This window comes from Mesoplodon densirostris, chromosome 18 (genome assembly GCF_025265405.1).
Source record: "Mesoplodon densirostris isolate mMesDen1 chromosome 18, mMesDen1 primary haplotype, whole genome shotgun sequence".
Classification (NCBI taxonomy): domain Eukaryota; kingdom Metazoa; phylum Chordata; class Mammalia; order Artiodactyla; family Ziphiidae; genus Mesoplodon; species Mesoplodon densirostris.
In genome coordinates this window covers 58,789,467-58,811,564 of record NC_082678.1, presented here as the reverse complement: position 1 = coordinate 58,811,564, position 22,098 = coordinate 58,789,467, and the positions used below count along the sequence as shown (strand labels likewise).

The 22,098-nt window shown below is 39.1% G+C and overlaps 1 protein-coding gene across 5 annotated transcripts in view; it reads left to right on the top strand.

Annotated features, from left to right (window-relative positions):
• The first annotated feature begins 1,813 nt into the window (after positions 1–1,813).
• Positions 1,814–22,098, top strand: part of INTS2 (integrator complex subunit 2) — a 54,073-nt gene continuing 33,788 nt past the window's right edge. The window contains exons 1-12 of one of the 5 annotated variants that reach the window (XM_060080985.1): positions 1,814–1,905; positions 3,175–3,481; positions 4,535–4,673; positions 7,251–7,353; positions 8,194–8,307; positions 9,409–9,539; positions 9,787–9,960; positions 12,967–13,193; positions 14,880–15,005; positions 19,147–19,218; positions 19,306–19,420; positions 21,653–21,721. In XM_060080985.1, coding sequence (XP_059936968.1) covers positions 1,896–1,905; positions 3,175–3,481; positions 4,535–4,673; positions 7,251–7,353; positions 8,194–8,307; positions 9,409–9,539; positions 9,787–9,960; positions 12,967–13,193; positions 14,880–15,005; positions 19,147–19,218; positions 19,306–19,420; positions 21,653–21,721 — 1,587 coding nt within the window. In that variant the 5' untranslated portion in view covers positions 1,814–1,895. Of the gene's footprint in view, positions 1,919–3,022; positions 3,482–4,534; positions 4,674–7,250; positions 7,354–8,193; positions 8,308–9,408; positions 9,540–9,786; positions 9,961–12,966; positions 13,194–14,879; positions 15,006–19,146; positions 19,219–19,305; positions 19,421–21,652; positions 21,722–22,098 lie in introns of all 5 variants that reach the window. The other 4 variants (XM_060080987.1, XM_060080989.1, XM_060080986.1 and 1 more) reach the window with 4 other exon arrangements.

Here is a 22,098-nt window from a genome sequence, read left to right as displayed (position 1 = left end):
CTGCCGATGCAGGGGACACGGGTTCGTGCCCCGGTCCGGGAGTATCCCACGTGCCGCGGAGCGGCTGGGCCCGTGAGCCATGGCCGCTGGACCTGCGCGTCCGGAGCCTGCTCTCCGCGACGGGAGAGGCCACAGCAGTGAGAGGCCTGCGTACTGCAAAAAAAAAAAAAAATCACTTAGTTCATATCCACCTCCTCCTCTCATTCATCCCCCAAACCAGTGTTTGAATTCCCTTCACTCTTGTGAAATGATCATCCAGGGAGAATGAAATTGCTTAACCTCTCACTCTCGATTCCCACAACTGTAAAATGGAAATAATATTACCTACCTCAGAGAATTAAATCAGATAACAGATACAAAGAACTAGGGCCTAGCAAGTGTTCAGTAAGTAGGTCCTTAATAGATTATCAGCCTAAAAAGTGACAATGTTGTACAGTTTGTAACCCATTGTGAAATTGATTGTGAAATCAATTTTAGTGTGCAGTGACCAGCAATTTAAAGAAGTGAAATAGAATACATAACATGTAATATGTGTATTATTTCATAAAACGTTTGTTTCCATGTAAATGTGTATATACATGTATATCTGTGCTCTGGGTCACAATGTGAAATGTATTACTGTGGGCCAGGTGGAAAAAAGTTTGAGAAACACTGCAACACACATTAGTTCTTTGCTTCCTTTGCTGATTTTTCGTGTTGAAAGCAGACCTTATTTTTAGAGAGATTATCCCTTTGTCAAAGCTTTAGAAACTATTAAGTATGAAGTACTGTATCTCTGTAAAATATTTTTGTTTCAGCTCCTCGCATAATATCTGCTGAATAGAAGGTGTTAAATACACATCGGTTGAATCAGGAACCAGAAATAATATGAAAATATATGGAGACTAGAGGTTCTCAATCTACTGGGTGATCAAAACTCCTTTGAGAAGTTGTTGCAAGTTTTGGACCCTCTTTCCAGAAGAACTGTCAAACACAGTTTTGCACGGATTCTAGAGAATTCCTTAAACTCCATCCATCCTCTAAGGATCTATGATTCCTGAGAACCCGAAATGAAGATGTTTAATTTATGACTGTGTGTTGAGGTCGAGAGCAGAAGAAGTCTTGGGATTAGATTGCTTTTTAAATTCTCCAACAAATCTTAGGATTATAAAACTGGTGCTGAAAGGGCACCACAGTTCTATAGGCAGAGATGGAAAGAAATGTGTACAGTCTGGTTCTAATAGTGTTCTGGTCGAAGAATAGTGGGGGCAACTTTAACTTTTCGTTTTTATTATTATTTATTTTTGGCTGCCTTGGGTCTTCGTTGCTTCTTGCGGGCTTTCTCTAGTTGCGGTGAGTGGGGGCTATTCTTCGTTGCGGTGCGCCGGCTTCTCATTGCGGTGGCTTCTCTTGTTGCGGAGCACTGGCTCTAGGCGCTCGGGCTTCAGTAGTTGTGGCTCGCGGGCTCTAGAGCGCAGGCTCAGTAGTTGTGGCGCACGGGGCTTAGTTGCTCCGCGGCATGTGGGATCTTCCCGTACCAGGGCTCGAACCCATGTCCCCTGCATTGGCAGGCGGATTCTTAACCACTGCGCCACCAGGGAAGCCCCAACTTTAACACTTCTTTTACACATGTTGTCATTTGAATGCCACGGTAGTCCTGTGATGAGGAAACTGCAGTTCGGAGGGACTTAATGATTTATCTCAAAGGATTCAGCTGGTATGCTCTGGAAAAGAGACCGCAAACAGCACTATCCTACAACTCCCAGGGGGAAGTTGGGTAGCGCACACAGAGGCGGCGGAAGGGGTGGAGCCGCCCATGCGCGCCATTGCATCATCGCCAACGTCTCCGGGTTTCCTTTCGCAGCCACCCTTCTTTTCAGTCCAGTACGGTGGCCGACGGGAGCCAGACGCTGGGGATGAATGAAGGTGCTGTGTGCAGGTTGAAACAGTCTCCTCCGCTTTCCCCTCCCTTCAGTCCGGGCTGTGCCTTTGTGCGGTGTCCTCATCCAGCCCCCATCGCACCGCTGGCCGGATTGGTCCCGGCGACTGGGTTTTTGCTGCCCAGGTCGACTCAGGGCACAGCCAGGGCTGGGGAATCCGGATTATCGCCTAGGCCCAACTTCGGACCGCGCTCTAGATTTCTACCGCGTCCCGCCTCTAGTCCCGCCTCTAGGGCGCCGAATCCCCGTGGGGTCCCGGGAGGTTGGAGGGTAGATCTTAAGGTATGAAGCTTTCACTTCTCAGGCATCAGAGCGTTTCGGGGTCCATGTCCGCAACCTGCCCGACTTTTCTCAGCCAGAGGGATTGGTTGGTTCTCGTTACGCCCGGGGCCAGACCTATGAGCACACATGCCTTGGCGCCTCGGTTCTGTCAGCCCGCCCCTCTGTTAAAAGGCCAGCTCCTTGTGCTTAAGAGCAAAACGTTTCTGCCCAGCCCTGTTACCCACGTTTCTGCTAGTCTGTGGGTCTCAAAGGGGATGGCTTTGGCGACCTGCTTTTTCTGTTTCTGATTGCTCATGAAGACACAGAAGTGCCCAAGTGGGACTCAGCTTTCTCCCACAGCTAATTGCACCTCCACAGCTGGTTTTTTTTGTTTGTTTGTTACTAGTAACACAGGGGTATAAGATAGTGTTAAGGTCTCCAGGGCGTTGAATCTGTCATAACTTCTGGCTAGTGAGGCGATTTACCGGTGCTTCCACCGACTCGTGGAGGGTGGGAAAGAGAAGCCTAACGGTTCTTCACATATGTTGGGTAGGCGTGTGAAAATAAAGAGGTACAAAAGAGGAGCGTCCTTAACTATGCCGTTCTCTTAATTGCATTGTGGCACTAATAGGACTGGTACAGTGGAGAAAGTATTGGACTGGGATTTAGTAGATGAGGGTTCAGCCTTGGATTTTGCCACTGACTAGTAATACTCCTCTGGGCCTGTTACTTAATCTCTCTGGGTTTCATATTCCTTCTTTGCAAAATGGGAGTATTAGAACAGAAGGTCCCTAAGTCTGAAAGAGACATTAATATACTCTGTTTTCTTTCTCATTTTCCAGGTGGCAGTAGAAGCATAGGGAGCCTTTAATTGTGCCAGGAATATTGCCAACATCAGGGCCTATTAAAGATAAACCACATTTTTCAGAGGTTTTAAAAAGAGGGGCACTCATACATGTGGAGTTATACCCCTACTTTTTTTTTTAACCACTAGGATCAACAGTGATAATGACCGAGTGTACAAGCCTTCAGTTTGTCAGTCCTTTTGCTTTTGAGGCAATGCAGAAGGTGGATGTTGTTCGTTTGGCATCTTTAAGCGATCCAGAATTAAGACTTCTCCTGCCCTGCTTGGTGCGGATGGCACTTTGTGCTCCTGCTGACCAGAGCCAAAGCTGGGCTCAGGATAAAAAACTCATCCTTCGTCTTCTCTCTGGAGTGGAAGCTGTCAACTCCATTGTTGCTTTGTTGTCTGTGGACTTTCATGCTTTAGAACAGGATGCCAGCAAAGAACAGCAGCTTAGGTAATGTAATACTATATAATATGTGGATTGATTGGTATTTACTTCGATTTGCTTAAAAGGAGAGAATCAAATTTTTTTGGAGATTTTAGGGCTTCTTATTGCAGTGCACTCTTCCAAAAAAGAGAAGATTGGGAATCTGAACTTTGGAGAGCATTTTTTAAAGTTATTTATTTATAATTAAAATTCTAGGGTTTTTTTTTTTTTTTTTTTTAAGCGGGTCTCTCACTGTTGTGGGGCACAGGCTCCAGACGTGCAGGCTTAGCGGCCATGGCTCACGGGCCCAGCCGCTCCGTAGCACGTGGGATCTTCCCAGACCGGGGCACGAACCCGTGTTCCCTGCATCGGCAGGCAGACTCCCAACCACTGCACCACCAGGGAAGCCCTCTAGGGTCTTTTGAATTCCATATTGTAAAATGTTGTGCTGAGAACTTTGGCTATATACACTGTTGTGCTCAGGCTAAACTGATTAGGCCAATTACTCTCAGTGGGAAGGGGGTAGGGTAAATTCCCCTAGAGCAGAAGGATTTATTGGAATCTCCTGAGAGGCTTTTATTTTTATTTATTTTTATTTATTTATTTTTTTGGCTCTGCCACACAGAATGCAGGATCTTAGTTCCCCGACCAGGGATCTTAGTTCCCCAACCAGGGATCTTAGTTCCCCAACCAGGGAGGGAACCCTCACGCCCTGCAGTGGAAGTGCGGAGTCTTAACCATTGGACCTCCAGGGAAGTCCTGTAGGAGGCTTGTTAAGCTTGTACTGAGCCCCCCAAATTCTGGACATTTGTTTTGTCCTTCCTCCCACATTGTGGATCCAGTAGTGAGCCACTGTTGTTAATGGAAGTGGGTGTTAACTGTCAGTTGTAATGGAGTCTTTACACAGGTTGTGAATCTCTGAAATAGACAAACTAAATATTTCAGAAGTAATACATTCATGAAATATATGAAAAGAATTCATACATTCTTTTGTAGATTATGTCTGTAAAAGGTCATTTTTATGCTTTTATTTCTGTGCCAGTGTTCTCATAATTGTTTTACACGTTTGTACTTTATTAGGCATAAACTTGGAGGAGGCAGTGGAGAGAGCATCCTGGTATCACAGCTGCAGCATGGACTGACTTTAGAGTTTGAACACAGTGATTCACCTCGTCGATTGCGTCTTGTGCTTAGTGAACTTTTGGCAATTATGAACAAGGTGCATCTATTTTAATCACAGCTCAAAATATGCATGACTTGATGTCTACACATAGAAGGTAGAAACAGGCAAGAAGGCAGGCAGGTTGCATCCTCTCCTACACGTGTTTCTATTTGTTATGTAAGTGTCTTCCTTTCAAAGGCTTGAAAGGATATTAAATGCCTGCTTTTTTTTTTTTTTTTTTTTGCCGTACGCAGGCCTCTCACCGTTGTGGCCTCTCCTGTTGCGGAGCACAGGCTCCGGACGCACAGGCTCAGTGGCTATGGCTCACGGGCCTAGCCGCTCTGCAGCATGTGGGATCTTCCCAGACCGGGGCACGAACCCGTGTCCCCTGCATCAGCAGGCGGACTCTCAACCACTGCGCCACCAGGGAAGCCCTAAATGCCTGCTTTTAAAGGCTGTTTCTAATTACTATTTTCTCTAATTTATGCCTATTCTGCATTCTCTATCATAAGGTTTTTTTCTGTATAGAGTCCATTCAACGGCTTCTTGATATTCAGAAAGATATATAGCTCAAGACTTGTATAAATGACAAAATTTGAAAATATCTCTATAGGATATGATTTCTCCCATAAAATGTTGTGAAATATGTATGTGATTCCTAAAATATGTGTGAGATTCCTTTAGATACTGATTGAATTATGTACCTCATACGTAACGGTGACTGGGGAGTATCAAAGCTGAATTGAACGTGGGATATTTGGCTAGCTTCACTCACTAGATGACTGAATTGTTCCTGTATACTAAAGAAGGCTATTCAACCTCTCATCTCAGCAAAATGATAGGTTACTTTCTTTCTTTTATTTAAAAATTTTTTTTTTTTTGCGATACGTGGGCCTCTCACTGTTGTGGCCTCTCCCGTTGCGGAGCACAGGCTCCGGACGCGCAGGCTCAGCGGCCATGGCTCACGGGCCCAGCCGCTCCGTGGCATATGGGATCCTCCCGGACCGGGGCACGAACCCGTATCCCCTGCATTGGCAGGCGGACTCTCAACCACTGTGCCACCAGGGAGGCCCTAAAAAATTTATTTTATTTTATTTTTATTTATTTATTTTTGGTTGCATTGGGTCTTCGTTGCTGCACAGGCTTTCTCTAGTTGCAGCGAGTGGGGGCTACTCTTCCCTGTGGTGTGTGGGCTTCTCATTGCTGTGGCTTCTCTTGCTGCAGAGCATGGGCTCTAGGCACGTGGGCTCAGTAGTTGTGGCACGTAGGCTTCAGTAGTTGTGGCTCATGGGCTCTAGAGTGCAGGCTCAGTAGTTGTGGTGCACGGGCTTAGTTGCTCTGCGGCATGTGGGATCTTCCCAGAGCAGGTCTCAAACCCATGTCCCCTGCATTGGCAGGTGGATTCTTAACCACTGCACCACCAGGGAAGTCCCTATTTATTTATTTTTATTGAAGATTTGCAATGTTATATTAGTTTCAGGTGTACATAGGTTACTTTAGGTCATGGACTTTTGGGTGATAATGGTTAATTGAAACTCTCAATTTTAAATTTGTGAATGTTAGCAGTTACCATACAGAGAACTAAGTTGGATCTTCATATTAAGATGTCTTATATAAGATTGGGCCCAGGGTTTGAGAAGCAAATGTTTTTTACTTTGAGAATCTCAAGGTTAGTTAATTTATAATAAATAAAGTTTAGTTTTGTCAATTGTGGACCAAAAAAACCTAAATTCTGTTTCCAAAGAAAATACTGACGGGGGGGCGGATTTAGTTAGTTCTAGATAGTTTTTAAGATGTGTTACAAATCTTAATTTTTTTTCTATTACAAAGTTCTTTACTTCAGCTCTTTTCTACTATACTGATAGTCTTTAATTTTTTCTTTTTCTTTTATTTTTGATTTTTCTTATTTTTTTTGGCCACACCATGTGGCTTGCAGGCTCTTAGTTCCCTGACCAGGGATCGAACCTGGGCTGTCAGCAGTGAAAGCACAGAGTCCTTACCACTGAACCGCCAGGGAATTCTTGACAGTCTTTATTTTAACTAATATTTTCCTACATCTTTTTCTTAATACTGTACTTGATGCCTCTAATGAAATAAGTGACCTGCCTCCTCTTGAGAAGTTTCCAGTTTTTCAGTTCAGCACCCTTCAGCATATAGGAAATGTAGCAATGAAACTTCTGTAGGAAATTTTCAGAAAAGTTAATTGGTACTTTTGATGACCTAAATTTTTATTCTTTGTTTTTCCCACACTTCATTTAGAACATGAATTTATAGCTGTTATACTGCTTTAAGTTTATAGATTTTTAGCTTTTTTTTGAACTACAACTTATGTAGGTAGCATTCTTAGTTATTTCTTTGGCTTGTCTTATCTTTAATTCCAGATGCCTCCAAATATTTGTATAGATATAAATTATCAAGACTCATATTGCATGTCTGGAATAATAATGTGACTTGACTAATTGTGGTTAAATTGGTACAAATTCATCCAGTACTGCATATTCTACTATAGTGTATTAATGACTTATTAAGAGACATGGTCTGTAAGCTCAAAAAATAATTACAAAAATAGTAAGGGGTCTAATTCATTACCTGAAATTAAGAGAGTTCATCATTTCTTTTTTCTTTTTTTTAAAGGTATCTGAGTCCAGTGGAGAATTTTTTTTCAAGTCATCTGAGCTATTTGAGAGTCCAGTCTATTTGGAGGAAGCTGCAGATGTGCTTTGTATTTTACAAGCAGGTACTATAACGAGTGCTAAGATAAACTTCAGATATAGTTTCTTGTTAAATGATACTGTGTAACTTCTTAACCTGGAGTGTTGTGCTATTTTAAGGTTCACCTAATTCAGAATGTACCTTAAAAGTTTAGGTCAAAAATGACTAATAGTAGGACAATGATTAAGTAAATTATATTATTTCCATAGTATAGCATACTGTGCAGCCATTAAAGTGGTGTATTTGAAGAAATTTAATCATTTTGGAAAATGTTCACAATATGTTAAATGAAAAAAAGCAAGTGGCAAAATGGTAAGTAGAATATAATCCCAGTTTTGTTAAAAGTAATACCCATAGGGGGATTAAAATAAAACCTTTCAAATTATTAACTTTGAGTGATGGGATTAGAGCTGATTTTATTTTTATTCTCTGCACTTTTTGTATTTTCTGGGCTCTTTATAATAGGTATGCATGATCAGAATTAAAAGATAGAGGACATAAAAATGCAGAGAAAATTGTCATGAAAGTAACTCTTTTGACCAACACTGTCCACCACAGCGATGGTAGTGTTCTGTGTCATGCTGTCTAGTACAGTAGCCACTAGCCACATGTGGTTATGGAGTACTTGAAATGTGGCTAGTGTGATTGAGGAATGAAACTATTTTTAATTTAATTTAATTTTAATTTAAATAGTCACATGTGGCTACTGGCTATCCTACTGGACTGTTCAGCTCTAGACTATGAAAAGAAAGTACTTTAATTTAATTACTTTTAAATGACAGTGGTGAAATGTCAAAAGATGTTTAATGTATCATACAATGAAATATCACTCCTTAGTAGTAACACTGATTTTGTTTTCTTATAGAGCTCCCATCCCTGCTTCCTATAGTTGATGTAGCTGAAGCCTTGCTCCATGTTAGAAATGGTGCCTGGTTCTTGTGTCTGTTGGTGGCCAATGTTCCTGATAGTTTTAATGAAGGTAAATGTAATTTTAAAATGGGATATTGAAGAGATTCGCTTGGGCATGTACGGGCCTTTTTTTTAAATTTATTTATTTATTTATTTATTTTTGGCTGCCTTGGGTCTTCTTTACTGTGCACAGGCTTTCTCTAGTTGCTGCAGGTGGGGGCTACTCTTCGTTGTGGTGTGCGGTCTTCTCATTGCAGTGGCTTCTCTTGTTGTGGAGCACGGGCTCTAGGCACGCGGGCTTCAGTAGCTGGGGCACGCAGCCTCAGTAGTTGTGGCTCGCGGGCTCTAGAGTGCAGGCTCAGTAGTTGTGGCACACGGGCTTAGCTGCTCCATGGCATGTGGGATCTTCCGGGACCAGGGCTCGAACCCGTGTCCCCTGCATTTGCAGGCAGATTCTTAACCACTGTGCCACCAGGGAAGCCCTGGGGGGCATAATTTCTAACCTTGTCACTCACTCTTTGTGTGATCTCCATCAAGATGCTTAACTTCTCATTTGAAAAATGGAGGTATTGATAATATTGCCCTTTTGTTTCTAAGAGATTTACCGAATATTACACAATAGGTTTAGGTTAACCTTTCAGCTCTTTAAAGATGTCATTCTGTTGTCTATGGTAATTTTTATCTTTATTCCTCTGTACATGTTCCTTTTTTTCCTCTGGCTACTTTTATTTGTTTATTTTTTTATCCCTTCTGGCTACTTTTAAGATTTTCTCTTTATCATTGGTTTTCAGAGATTTGATTATGATGTGTCTTGGTATGATTTTCTTAGTGTTTATCCTGCTTGGGGTTTATTGAACTTCTGGGTTTATAGTTTTCATCAAGTTTGGAAAAATTTCTTCAAATATATATATTTGTCTTTCATTCTCTTTTTCTGAGACATTACAAGTATGTTTGACTATTTGATGTTCCACAGGTCACAGTTCGTTTTTTTGAGTCTCTTTTCACTCTTGGCTTTGTTTTGATCAGTTTCTATTGCTATGTTTTCAAGTTTCCTGATCCTTTTCTTCTGTAGTGTCTAATCTGCATAAATGAGTGATTCTCAAGACTGAAAACATTGTTTCTGATATCCTACTTACAAAGCTTAAAGTAATAGAGCCTATTAAATCTTCAGTTTGTAGGGGCCTGATCAAAAATGGGGAACGACAAGATGAAGAGAGTCTTGGAGGAAGGCGGAGGACGGATGCCTTACGCTTCTTATGTAAAATGAATCCTTCTCAGGCCCTGAAGGTCCGAGGCATGGTGGTAAGAGATCTTATTATTTTTCTGAGACAAAAGCCTTTATATCAGGACCAGGAACTCTTCTCAGGATGGTTTTAGAATATTATAGAGATTTGGAATTATAGTTATAGACTGGATGTATTACCTTCTTCTCTGGGTTTTTATGTTTTGTGTTATGTCCCCCCCTAAACTTTAGATGCTTTAGATTCTGGCTCATCCTGGCCCTTTTCCTTATGATATTGAATTCAGTTTGTTTTCTTTGCTCTGTTAGGTGGAAGAATGTCACTTGCCAGGTCTTGGAGTGGCTTTGACCTTGGATCATACTAAAAATGAAGCTAGTGAAGACGGAGTGAGTGACTTGGTTTGTTTTGTTAGTGGTTTACTTCTTGGAACAAATGCGAAAGTCCGGACTTGGTTTGGAACTTTTATCCGAAATGGACAGCAGGTGAGGGAGAAATACGTGTATAGACCAAGGATCAGGCTATTTTAGTAGTTAGTAAGAGAGGAAGAAACACTTTTAGAATGATGTCATTAAGCCCGTGCTTCTCAAACTTCTTAGTCTCAGGACCTCCTAACATTTAAAATAAATCATTGAGAACTCCAAAGAGCTTTTGTATAGGCTTTTTTTTTTATTATTTTTTTTAATTTTTGGCTGTGTTGGGTCTTTGTTGCTGCGCGCAGGCTTTCTCTAGTTGCGGCGAGCAGAGGCTACTCTTCACTGCGGTGTGTGGGCTTCTCATTGCTTTGGCTTCTCTTGCTGCAGAGCACGGGCTCTAGGTGCATGGGCTTCAGTAGTTGTGGCACATGGGCTCAGTAGTTGTGGCTTGCAGGCTCAGTAGTTGTGGCGCACAGGCTTAGTTGTTCCACAGCATGGGTGATCTTCCCAGACCAGGGCTCGAACCCGTGTGCCCTGCATTGGCAGGCGGATTCTTAACCACTGCGCCACCAGGGAAGTCCCTGTATAGGATTTTTTTTTTTTTTTTTTTTTTGCTGTACGCGGGCCTCTCACTGCTGTGGCCTCTCCCGTTGCGGAGCACAGGCTCCGGACACACAGGCCCCGCGGCCATGGCTCGCGGGCCCAGCCGCTCCGCGGCACGCGGGATCCTCCGGGATCGGGGCACGAACCCGTGTCCCCTGCATCGGCAGGCGGACTCTCAACCACTGCGCCACCAGGGAAGCCCCCTGTATAGGATTTTATCTATTGATATTTACCATACTAGAAATGAAAACTTCAGTTTTTGAAACATTTATTTATAATTCATTTAAAAATAACCATAATAATCTCATTAAATGTGACTATAACATATTTTTAATGAAAAATAACCATATTTTCCAAAACAAAAATTTACTGAAAAGAGTGGTATCATTGTGCATTTTTTCAAGTCTCTAATGTCTGGCCTTTGGAAAAACTGCACTGTATACTTGTGGGAAAATGAGTAAAAAAGGTCTATAATGTTAAGGAAATATTTTTGACCTTCTGGACCCCCTAAAGAGTATTGGTAATCTCCAGGTTTCTGGGTCAGCCACGTGAGAACTGCTACGTTAGGTTGCTACATCAGGTCATCAATACAAGTTGTTATTGTAGTCTGTAATTTTAATATGTGTGTGTATATTATTATTATTATATTATTGTGGTAAAATATACATAATGTAAAATTTACCATTTGAATCATTTTTAAGTGTACAGCTCAGTGACATTAAGTACATTTACAATGTTGTGCAACCATCATCACTATTCATTTTGAGAACTTTTTCATCATGCCAAACAGAAACTCTGTACCCATTAAACAATAATTTCCCATTCCTCCTTCCTCCCAGCGCCTGGTAATCTCTTTTCTACTTTCTGTTTCTATGAATTTGCCCATTCTAGGTACCTCGTATAAGTGGTATTTCTCTTTTTTGAGTTTGGCTTATTTTCCTTAGCATAATGTTTATTTTATTTTATTTTTGGCTGCGTTGGGTCTTTGTTGCTGTGCGTGGGCTTCCTTTAGTTGCAGCGAGCGGGGGCTACTCTTCATTGTGGTGTGCGGGCTTCTCATTGCGGTGGCTTCTCCTGTTGCAGAGCATGGGCTTTAGGCGCGTGGGCTTCAGTAGTTACAGCGCGTGGGCTTAGTTGCTCCACGGCATGTGGGATCTTTCCGGACCAGGACTCGAACCCATGTCCCCTGCTTTGGCAGGCGGATTCTTAACCACTGCGCCTCCAGGGAAGTCCCTAGCATTATGTTTTTAAGGTCCATGCATGTTGTAGCATGTGTCAGAATTTCCTTCCTTTCTAAGGCTAATATTTTATTGTATGTATCTACTACATTTATCCATCCATCTATTGATGAATGTATATTATATTTTGCAACAGTTTTTAACTTGCAAAATATTGTACTTTTTCAAAAAGCATCTCATGGTAACTCTGTGAATAGAGTCCTGTCCCTACAAAGAAACTAATGCAGAATGGTTTTTAACTTGTTGAGGTTAGTGAGCTTGACAGTAACATGTGTACTGCTTAGACATGTGTACTTCAGTCTATTTTTTTATGCCATAAATTCACCATACTTTTCTGTATCCAAGTTTTACTTTACTTCTGGCCCATTTGAAAACTAATTTTAAACTTTGCTTTTGAAAAGGAAGTGACTATTTCTAGTATTCCTTCTGTGTGTCAGGCACTGTGCTAAGCCCTTGGTATGATCCTCTTGTTTGTAATTGTTCTTTGTGTGCAATAAACTTTTCTTATTTGACCCTTATATCATTAATAAAACAGGCTTACCATATTTTACTTTGAAACACTCTAAAAATAATAACTAACTTTTGCCTAGTCCTTTACACTTTAGAACTGCTTTCATATTTATTATCTTTGTTCATTCATCTATTTAACAAATATTGAATGCTTACTGTATGTCAAGCACAATATGTCAGGCCCTGATGAGTAAGAGATGACTGGACGTTATCCCTGCCTGAAGAACTGGGAGGTGGTAGACTTGTAAACTCCTAATTAGAGCACTCCTGGGAGTTAAATATTATTAATAAGATATTCATCTCCTTGTCATTTAAGACAAGGGGTTCAGAGAGGTTAACTTATATGCCTAAAAGTACATAATCCATTAATAGCAGAGCTTTGTTTCCACCCAAGCCCTTCTGTCTTCACAGTCTGAGCACTTTGTACATATGACTCCACTAGTCATTATTTGAAAGCATCATTTACATGATATTTTACATCTCAAATTGTTATTAATTTAGTATTTTCTGTACAACCAGTCCAAATTAGGGTGAGTAGAGTATTTGTCAAATCCGCTGAATTTGCTCGATGGATTAAAATGAGATTCTGCAGTTATGATAGCCTCAGCCTCCTCAAATGGATCAGTTTCAAGTGTTTAAGTGGAGAGCTTTGTTTGAACTTCCTCCTGACTTAGTAAGTGCTCCATGCTTTCTTCCTTTTGTGGCCCATATTTTTCTCTTACAGAGAAAAAGAGAGACCAGTAGTTCTGTCCTTTGGCAAATGAGAAGGCAGCTTCTTCTGGAGTTGATGGGCATTCTTCCCACAGTAAGAAGTACCCGCATTGTGGAAGAACCTGATGTGGAGATGGAGCCCAATGTGTCTGTGTATTCGGGGCTGAAAGAAGAGCATGTTGTGAAAGCCAGTGCACTCTTACGTCTGTACTGTGCTTTGATGGGGATCGCTGGACTCAAGTATTCAATAATTTGATATTTTACCTTTTTGTCCTTTTACTTTCTTGTTTCTAATCCCAAGAAAGTGGGCCACAGGCCTTTTATTCAGAGGATTTGGGTTTTCTACTGGGCTTAGGTAGTGAGCTCGCCTATATCAAGAATGAAGGCCTAAGGCAAACATTCCTAGCTGGGATGTATCCATCTATTTTGGTCTGATTGTAAATAGAATTATGTAAATATGGGAGGAGCGAGAGCAGTTTAAGAAACCTATGACTCTACCACAGCTTGACATGACTATCATGAGTGATCTGTGAGTTATCCTTTACCTAGCCCATGCAGCTAGTTGAAGTAAATGTGTTCTGTGTTTCCTTTTACAACTGAGATCATAGATTGTTTAAAATGGATATGATGTGATTATTAAGCACGAGGTTTCTTAGTCACTGGACTACATCGTTTTGAATACTGTCCTCAACTGTTATACATATAGTCCTCACTTTGCATGTCTCTGTTAACATGCGTTTCAGTTACCACACTTTAGTTAAATAACACTGCTCCCTCAACAACTAATGTATCAGTTACCATGATACATTAACCAAATTATTGTATACAGTACGAACTTTGCTGAGAGCTTTTTAAGCCACAAATCACTGTGTCAATAAAAGAGGCACATCATGAGCAGTGACCAATCACATCATTTCTTTTAAAATCTTTCAGTAACTAGTCAATGTACAACTATTACTCAGTTCAGGAACAGACAGCAAAGTGAGTAGTAGTATCATCTCCTTGTCTCTCAGTGCATAAACCCATGTGATATTTTACAGGAGTGGATAACTGAAAGAGGGAATTGGCCAATAAAAATGAAAGTGTAGCAAAGAAGCAAAGTAGTTAACACTGGAAGTGACATTTGAGCCAAACATAAATAGAAGAAATAGCTGACTGTGAGGGTGTTCACAGTGCTGCCATTTGAGAGACCCTAGCTACGTAGCCAGGTGAACTTAGTGAAGACGAACTTGAGGAAAGTCATTGTGACAAAAAGGATGAAGACCAGAGGACTGATGCTGGCAAAAATCTTCACATTAAAGGGACTCTCAGATATTTCATGACTGGAAGTACAAAGGATAAAATGTTGGAAGCTGATCCAAACTTAGAAGGGAGTGTGATAATTCATCAGGCTTAGAGAAGATGCTCACTCCATATTATAAGTTACTCAGTGAGAAGGTGGCAAGGGCTGTTCAAACTACTCTTGATAAATCTTTTACAAAGAAAACACTTTAATTCCCAATGTTTCTAATATATCTAATTATAGAATGCTGTATAAATATTAGTTTTACTATTTAAAAAAATTTCCCTATGCATTGTAACCAACAGAGTTTTTAATGTCCTGACAAAAATTTTAAAAGTCGTGGAACAGTTGTAATTTTCCCCATTGATTATTAAGATCTTCATGCAGTTTCAGCTTGCATCGTTATTTTTATGGCCCCACACTACTGTGCAAAGTGAGGACTACCTGTATTTGTGTCTGAGGAAAAACACTGGTTGTGAATTCAACAGTTTTGCTTTTGACATCTTAAGCTAGTAAAGATTTTTTAAATAGGGAGGTACATTATAAAGCTCAAGATTCGTATCGGAAAGGTTAAGCTGTTGAGGAGTCCCTTCTTCTTCTCTCAACTGAAAAAAGTAAAACCTAATAATGTATTCCTTTTTTAGACCAACTGAGGAAGAAGCTGAGCAATTACTGCAGTTGATGACAAGCCGTCCTCCTGCCACACCAGCTGGGGTTCGCTTTGTTTCACTTTCCTTCTGTATGCTCCTGGCCTTTTCTACACTTGTCAGGTACCCAACTATATAATTGTACTCTTTTCTCAAGGTCTGCTTTTGTTTATTTATTAAAACACATGTATAAAATTAATTAGGAGCTTACTACAAAATGTTCTAAGATAGGGACATTGGTATTGTCATTTAATAAAAGGATATCAGTAGTATCTCCTGTATGCCAGTTATTTTAGTTGTCTTTATCAAAGTTTCATGTACCTATTGTTTACAGGAGTCAAAGTAGTTCTTCAAGATTTGAGGCAAATTGTAGTCCTTATTCCCCCCTCTCCCTGTTTCCACTTCCCTAGAGGCAGCTTCTTTCAGTTCCTTCAGCTGATTCTTTTGGTTTTTACTACCACATCTTTATTAACATGTTTGTATTTGCTACATCCTGATTTTTCGTTTTAGGAGTATTTGTTGACTTCCCACTGTGAGAATAAGGAATTAGTTCTCTCGTCTCTCTCTGTCCTCAACATATCTACACAGCCTTTCTATCTTCCCATTCTCCCAGTACAGTTATTATTTTGCTTTGACCAATACATAGTTGTTTATGTTACACTATTGGGAGCTCAACCAAGCAGTAGATGATTACTTTTCTTTTGCAAAACTTGTTTCTCCATTAATAATTATCCTGTGTTTTTGTTCTTTGTTTTTCATTTGCTCTGTATTTTATGTGCTTACGTTAATGCAATCTCAAACTCTCTGCCAATCTAAACCTCCTCTCAAGATGTTCAGACTCATTAGATATTCTGCCAGTTTCATTCTCTTGAGGAAATCTCTCCTGGAACATTTTGACCTCCCATCTGAACTGGTTACCTCTGCACCTGGTACACAGCTCTCATCCGGGAATTGCTCTTCACTATTATTTTGGGGACTCGCTTGAGCTGTCCTTTGTTGGGTCTTCTGTTTCCTGCATCTTATGTCTCCATCTTTTTACTTTTTTCTTTGATTTATTTATTTAGTTATTTATTTGGCTGTGCCGGGTCTTAGTTGAGGCACTCGTGATCTTCCTTGTGGCATGCCGGTATCTTTAGTTGCAGCATGTGGGATCTTTAGTTGTGGCATGTGAGATCTTTTAGTTGCAGCATGTGGGATCTAGTTCGCTGACCAGGGATTGAACTGGGCCCCCTGCACTGGGAGCATGGAGTCTTAACCACCAGATTACCAGGGATGTCCCTCCATCTTTTTTCATTTGCTCCCTCATTTTGCTTCTTTAGAATGGGTATGTGAGAGGTAAATTATTTTAAGACTGGGTATTTCTGAAAATGTCTTTATTCTGCTTTGACACTTGATTGATAGTTTGATGGGGTATAGAATTCTAAGCTGGAAATAATTCCCTTTGAGAATTTTGAAAGTCTTGCTCTATTGTCTTCTAACTTCCAGTGTTACTGTTGAGAAATCTGATGACATTCTGATTCCTGGTCCTTTTTGTGGCTTGTTCTTTTTAAATAGGGAGTCATGTAGGATTAGCCTTTTGTCCCTAGGGTTTTGAAATTTCTGGATGATATGCTTTTGTATGGGTCTGTTTTGTCTTTCATGTTAGGTTTTTTTTTTTTTTTGGCCACGCCACATGGCTTGTGGGATCTTAGTTCCCCGACCAGGGGTCGAAACCAGGGCCCTGGCAGTGAGAGCTCTGAGTCCTAACCACTGGACCTCCAGGGAATGCCCTCATTCTAGGCATTTAGTTAGCCCTTTTAACCTGGGAACTCAGTGTTCAGTTCTAGGAAATTTTCTTGAACTTATTTGTTGGTAATGTCCACCACATGGGTTTTCTCTGTTTGAAACCTCCTCTTATTTGGATATTGGACTTCCTGAAATTATCATCTTATTTTCTTATTCTTTCTTATTTTCCTTATCTTTGTCTTGTTCTGCATTTTAAAAAACAGCTTTTTTGAAACACAATTTACATACCATAAAATTCACCCATTTTAAAGTGTACAACTTACATTGCCTCCTGAATAAAAAAAAAAGTGTACAATTTAATAGTTTTTAGTATATTTACAAAATCATGCAACCATTACCACAATCTAATTTTAAAACATTTCAGTCACCTCAAAAAGATACTGCCTATACTGCCTTTTAGGATTTGTTCTCAACCTTGTCCTCTAATCCTATATAGTTTTTAATTTCTAAGAGCTCTTTTTTATTCTGACCGTTTCTTTTTTATACTGTCTACTGCTTCATTGTGGCATGGTTTCTCTGATACTAATCATAATGATTGAAGGGGTTTTATTTGTTCTGTTGCTTTTCTCTAAGTTTCTTTTTTTCTGCCTTTTTTTGTTCTGTATTTTTCAAGTGAGAAGCTTTTTTTCAGAGGTTTGGTGATTCTTGATTGTCTGTTCATATTTAAGACTGGGAAACTAAAAAGCAGGTTAGGACTTCTGGATGCATAGATGGGAAACTCTTGGGCTTTTCAGAGTCTTAGAGAAGACTGTTGTCTTGCTTCGGGAGTGGAGGCCTATAAATAAAGTGAGGGTTAAGGGCTGGGAGGTCTCAGACTGCAGTATAATCATTCACATAATTCTTCTACTTTCAGAAAGGTGCTTTAGGTATCCCTGATTGTCCGTCAGTTCAGAGACACCCTCTTTTACCATATCCAGAGAATAGATCTCTAGTCTCCTCTCTACTGGGGGATGGGTATTCATCTAGGTGTGTAGAATGGAGGTGATTTGGAGGTCTATTGCTCATATAGACTGTCTATATTTAGTCTCTGTCTTCATTCTCACTCCCAGAACTGCCTGGAGTTGTCAGTTTCTGAGGCCTTTGGGGATTCTGTGGTATAAGTGGTAGATTGGATTTCCCACCTGTCAGTTTAGTATTCTGCTTTCTCGGGTCTGCTAAGTCTGCTGAGTCAGTTATCACTCAGTTATTGGCTCTGGCTTCCAATATTTTGTGTTGTCCCTCATCATCATCCTATGCATTTATGCCTTTTAAGAAAATCCCTTTAATGTAGTTTGAATTGTGTGTTTCAGGAAGGTATGAAATTAAGTACGTGAAATGAAGTACTTTCTTTTCTCTTTACCTGAAGTAATTTCTTTCTTTTTTAAAAAATTTATTTTATTAAAGTATAGTTGATTTACAATGTTGTGTTAGTTTCTGGTGTATAGTAAAGTGATTCAGTTATGTGTATATATATATATATATATATATATATATATATATATATATATATATATATATATATATATATATATAAAACCTGAAGTAATTTCTAAGCATTGTCTCTAATCCTCATTACTTCTGTAAGGTGGGTATTTTTATCTTTATATTATACGTAGGAGAGCTAAAGTTCAAAAAGGTTATTTAAATTTCTTGTTCAGGGTCACACTAACAGTGATTAGCAGAGATGGGATTCCCACTCAGATCTGGCAGACTCTAAAGGCTGTAATCTTTCTACTACATAACACTGTCTTTTATTAGTGGAATGATTTAGGTGTGGTTGAGAATGACCTTTTTAATTTTCTTAGCTTTGGGTAGCAGGCTTTGTAGTTGCTTTTTGTTTTACCTGTTTACACTGCAATGAAGTAGAAGGAGATCAATGAAAATTACTTTTACAAATCAAAATTATTCCCTTTAAACAAGTCATTCTTGTTGGTGTGTTTATATAACCATTTTTCATATCTGATGAGCCCCTGGCTGTTTCTTTTTACTTTTTGAATAGTGATCATTTTTTTCTCTGTCATTTTGAGTTCTGCTCAAAATGCTTCTATAAACTAAATTTCATTTTCCAGGTAAAAGATGGTCTGAGTTATTACTGTCCTTGTACTCAGTTTGTGACTTTTTGATGATTAAGTTTTAACACTAGATTTTTTTCTATATGAAATAAGTATCAGCTGTTAGTATGTACAGCTATCCTAACATTTTAATCCCAAAGGACCTTTGTTTTTCCAAGGAATGTGAGGATGTTTACTCTCTCCAACCTTCAAATGCAGTAACTGAGACTTTGAGAGGGTTTGACTATTCATATTCATAGAGAAAAGTAAAGGTTCTCATTCTTCTTCTGTAGAACTGCTTCATATCTCAATGACAATTAATGGCCAATTCAACAAGCCACTATTGTGAGGAAAAAATAATTTCTACCAAAAATAATTCCAGAATGATTTTTTATTCTTATGCCAGTATATCTGACTTAAACCAGTGACTTCTGATTTGTATTATATAGTACGCCTGAACAGGAGCAGCTAATGGTAGTGTGGCTAAGTTGGATGATAAAAGAAGAAGCTTATTTTGAGAGGTAAGATGACTTTTTGTTTCAGTTAGCTGAGTAAGTTTTTCTTACCCCTTTCTTTGGAAATTCATATTTTCTTTTCTGTTTCAACAGTACTTCAGGCGTCTCTGCTTCTTTTGGGGAGATGTTATTATTGGTTGCTATGTACTTTCATAGCAACCAACTTAGTGCTATCATTGACTTGGTCTGTTCTACTTTGGGGATGAAGGTAATTTCCTTTTATCTTCTTTCTAAAGATGGTGTTTCTAAGCTGGACATTTTCTTATAATGTTAAGTAAATAGATTGTTTTCATTTTGAAATAATTTTAGTTGTTTAATAGTTTGAAACTATCAAGAGCTCTTAGAAAAAAATACATTATGAAAACACTATTCACAAGAATAATAGATGTTCTATGTAGAAAGCTTAGAAAACACAATAAAGAAGGGAAAGATATAATTCCATGTTCAGAGATATCAGGTACTGTTAATAGTCTGGTATCTGTTCTTTCTTTAAATTGATATACATATTTTGTAATTTTAATGAACTTACCAATACATGATAAGCACTTCCTCATATCCATAAATATTCTAATAGAATATCTTTTTTTTTTTTTTTTTTTTTTTTTTTTTTGCGGTACTCGGGCCTCTCACCGCTGTGGCCTCTCCCGTTGCGGAGCACAGTCTCCGGACGCACAGGCTCAGCGGCATTGGCTCACAGGCCCAGCCACTCTGCGGCATGTGGGATCTTCCTGGACCGGGGCACGAACCACTGCGCCACCAGGGAAGCCCTAATTTTTAATGGCTGCATTGTAGTTCATCATATGGACCGATCATGATATTCTTTTTTTTTTTTTTTTTTTTTTTTGCTGTACGCGGGCCTCTCACTGCTGTGGCCTCTCCCGTTGCGGAGCACAGGCTCCGGACACACAGGCTCCGCGGCCATGGCTCGCGGGCCCAGCCGCTCCGCGGCATGTGGGATCTTCCGGGATCGGGGCACGAACCCGTGTCCCCTGCATCGGCAGGCGGACTCTCAACCACTGCGCCACCAGGGAAGCCTGATCATGATATTCTTAATGGATCTTTTCTTATTTGCCATGTGGATTTTCCAGTTTTTGAATAATGCTCAGATGAATATCCTTATGTATGTAAATATACACATAGGCACTCATACATGCATATCTTCAAACACTTTTTGGATTATTAGGATGAAGTTCTAGAAAGCAGTACTAAGTAAAAGTATGGTGATGTTAAGCTGTTTCATGTGTATTGCCATATTATCTTCTAGAGAGATTATACCAGTTTAACTGTTCTCATCAGTGAATGAGAGTGCCTATTTTCCTAAACTCTCACCATCACTGGGCATTACCATTCTTTTTACTCTTTGCAAATATGGTGAAAAATCATCTTACTTATTTTGCATTTCTTTGATTACTAGTGAAACTATGGTTATTATTATTATTTTTTATAGTTACAGTTTATATAGAGGTTTTTTTAGGTAGTTTTAAAAAATCTATGTGTTTTAGCTGGTTTATTTCTTTTGTGAAAGGCTTATTGACGTCCCAGTTTTTCTATAGGGATTTTTATTGATTTATTTTTCCTTTTACTGATTCAGAAGGGCTCTTTATATGTAAATGATATGCTGTTATGCCTTATATAGCATATTGGGTTGGCCAAAAAGTTCCTTCGGGTTTTTCTATAACATCTTATGGAAAAACCCAAAGGAACTTTTTGGCCAACCCAATATTTCATTGATTTCAAGACATATTTTACCCAATATTGAAACTGGGATTCATTTTACAGTCGATGTGTAATGTTAATGTGGTAGTGTTTCACCTCTTTTTTCTTGAAAAGCTACTATTAAATCTGTGGTGCATCTTATAATCCTTATTATCTTTAAAAGTGGAGAAGTACAATATAATATGCCGCAGTTGATTTTTCCCAGTTTTTTTTGCCATGTGAAAATTATTATTTTCTATGTGTGCAATATATTAAGTATTTCTTTTGTGGTTCTTACTTTGTTTTTCTGCTTAGAACTGTTTTTCTTTCCTTAGGTTTATAGAAACGGTCACCTATATTTTCTTCTAGTGTTTTTGCGGCCTCATGTTTTAAAGTTAAATTTTTAATACATTTGGAGTTGATTTTGGGTATGGTGTCATGTGCAAATCTTTATAGGTATTATCCAGAAAGATAGCTATCCTACCTCCATTTATTGAATAACCCACTTCTTCCCACTGACTTGAAATGCCAATAATGGTATATTTACTAAGTACTTTTATATGTTGGTTCAATTTCTGAGGAAAATCACACTTTAATGTTGGGTTTGAGAAGCTACTTCTGAAATAGAGTATTTGAACATTAATTTTATATATCACAGTCATTTTAGATAATAAATTTACCAGAGAAAATTGTGCTTTATATATTTTATTTTCACATGCTGTTGAAATTCTTTTGGTTGTTTTAGATTGTAATTAAGCCAAGCTCTTTGAGCAGGATGAAGACTATCTTCACACAGGAAATTTTTACTGAGCAGGTACTTCTTTTAACTTTATTCTTAGGTACTTTTTAAACTTTCTTTTACAACTTTCTTTGGGGAAAAACCTGTATGTTTCAGTTTAGGAGCATTATATAGTTTTTAAATTCCTTTTTAGTTTCCAGTGATGATTTATTTAATCTTAGAAACTTCTGTAAAGAAAAATCCTATTTAAAGTTTACTTTTAAAGCTATTTGCTACATACAAAAGCATGTAATAAATAAATTTACATATTTTGGAGACTTTGAATAGATACTTAAGAATATAGTCTTAGATATTGATGGTAGGGATCTCACATAGGGTAATCAACTGGTATTGTCAGGAGAAAAATAACATAGAAACCTATTTAAACCTTTTCAGCTGTGAGGTGCATGTCT